At 46.2% G+C, this 1523-nt stretch overlaps 1 protein-coding gene across 1 annotated transcript in view; it reads right to left on the bottom strand.

The window, feature by feature from the left end:
- LOC101859611 (uncharacterized transmembrane protein DDB_G0289901-like) overlaps positions 1-1523 on the bottom strand; it is a 30766-nt gene that overhangs the window by 22557 nt on the left and 6686 nt on the right. Inside the window, exon 5 of the mRNA XM_013090043.2 lies at positions 838-1512. Coding sequence (XP_012945497.1) covers positions 838-1512 — 675 coding nt within the window. The remainder of the gene's footprint in view (positions 1-837; positions 1513-1523) is intronic.

Here is a 1523-nt window from a genome sequence, read left to right as displayed (position 1 = left end):
ATTATTATTATTATTATTATTATTATTATTATTATTACTCGGCACTTTGGGAAATAAACCTTTCAAAGTTTGTGTGTTGGGTTTTGGTATGGGTATGTTGATGATGATGTCGTCGTTGTTGTCGTTGTTATTGTTGTTGTTGTTGTTGCTGTTGTTGTTGTTGCTGTTGTTGTTGTTGTTGTTGTTGTATTCTTTCACAAAGAAGCAACAAAGGCTGTCGATTGGTATAAAGGGTTTAGTATAAGCAAGAAAAAATATTGCGTAATATTTCCAAGCGGAATAAGCTACAAAGCAAGTCATTAGTACGAGGGATATATAGGTTGACGAGAAGTAGCATCCTCACAGCAATGCTGGTACTGCTGCTGTTGCCATTGCTGTTGTTGCACTTGCTGTTACTGCTAAAAATGCTGTTTGCTAATACGGAAGCTAAATATTGAACTAGAAGGGCATGCTCTAAATAAAACTAAAAAAAGAAAAAAAGACAAAAAGAGAAAAACAACAGCAACAACAACGACAAAACAAGAACGAGAAGAACAACAGCAAACAGCAATAACCACAAAAACTCTAAATAAAAAAAAATTAAGTGACTAAATATCTAAATAATAAAAGAGTTTTGGAACGAATAATCACTATAACACAGTAAAATAAATTATGTTCATTCATACGAAAGTACAGCACAGCTTTTTAAAGATCTTTAAACTCAAAACAACGTCCGCTGTGTAGCAACTACGATTGCAGTCAGGCAATTTTATCGAGTACCACTATTTATATGACTTAAATGTGTTGAATGTGCCGTAAATCCTTTAAAAAAGTAAAAAGCACAAATTAAATACTCACCTGTCCCGGAAGTGGAACAAAGGGGGGCGGTAACCCTGGCGGAGTGGGCTCTCCTGGTTCCGGTCCTGGAGTTGTCGCGGCTGGCGTGGTGGGTGGGAGGACTGTAGTGGTGGGCGGAGCCGCCCCAGCTGTCGTGTTCACCATCGCCACGCCCACAAAGATGTTGGAGACGTTGGAAGCTCCTCCCCCTGTGACGTTGTTGGCGCCGTTCAGCCAATCAGCGCCTGCCATCGTGCCGTTGAAGCTACTTAAAGGGATGAAAGAGGCGTTGGCGTCGGTGAAGAATGTGGCGTTGACGTCCAGGGAGCTGTTGATGACGAGTCCTGAGAGAGGTGTGGATGAGTTCAGCGCCCCCTGTAATGTCGCAGCACCGCCGGTCGCCTTCGTCGCAGCCTTCGAGATCACCATCCCGCCAGAAATGATGGGCGTGCCCGTCACGTAAGCCACGCCCACAGTAGGCGTGGCTTGGGCGGTGGCGCCGGAGGGGGCGGAGCTTGTGCCCACTTGGGGCACGCCTGAGAGGGCGGTTCTGTTGGTGATGTCTCTGATCTCGGAGAGTAGTGTCTGAGCTGCGGTGACCAGTGGGCGGTCAGAGGCTAGGGCGCTGGTGCTGGAGTGTGACAGGAGGGCTTTGATCACGTCCTGGGCAAGGCTGGCTAGTTGGATGTTCACGTCCTGTGTGTGGG

Source organism: Aplysia californica, unplaced genomic scaffold (assembly GCF_000002075.1).
Source record: "Aplysia californica isolate F4 #8 unplaced genomic scaffold, AplCal3.0 scaffold01120, whole genome shotgun sequence".
In the NCBI taxonomy this organism is placed as follows: Eukaryota; Metazoa; Mollusca; class Gastropoda; order Aplysiida; family Aplysiidae; genus Aplysia; species Aplysia californica.
The sequence above is the reverse complement of the archived record's forward strand: the minus strand, read 5'-3'. Positions and strand labels throughout refer to the sequence as shown.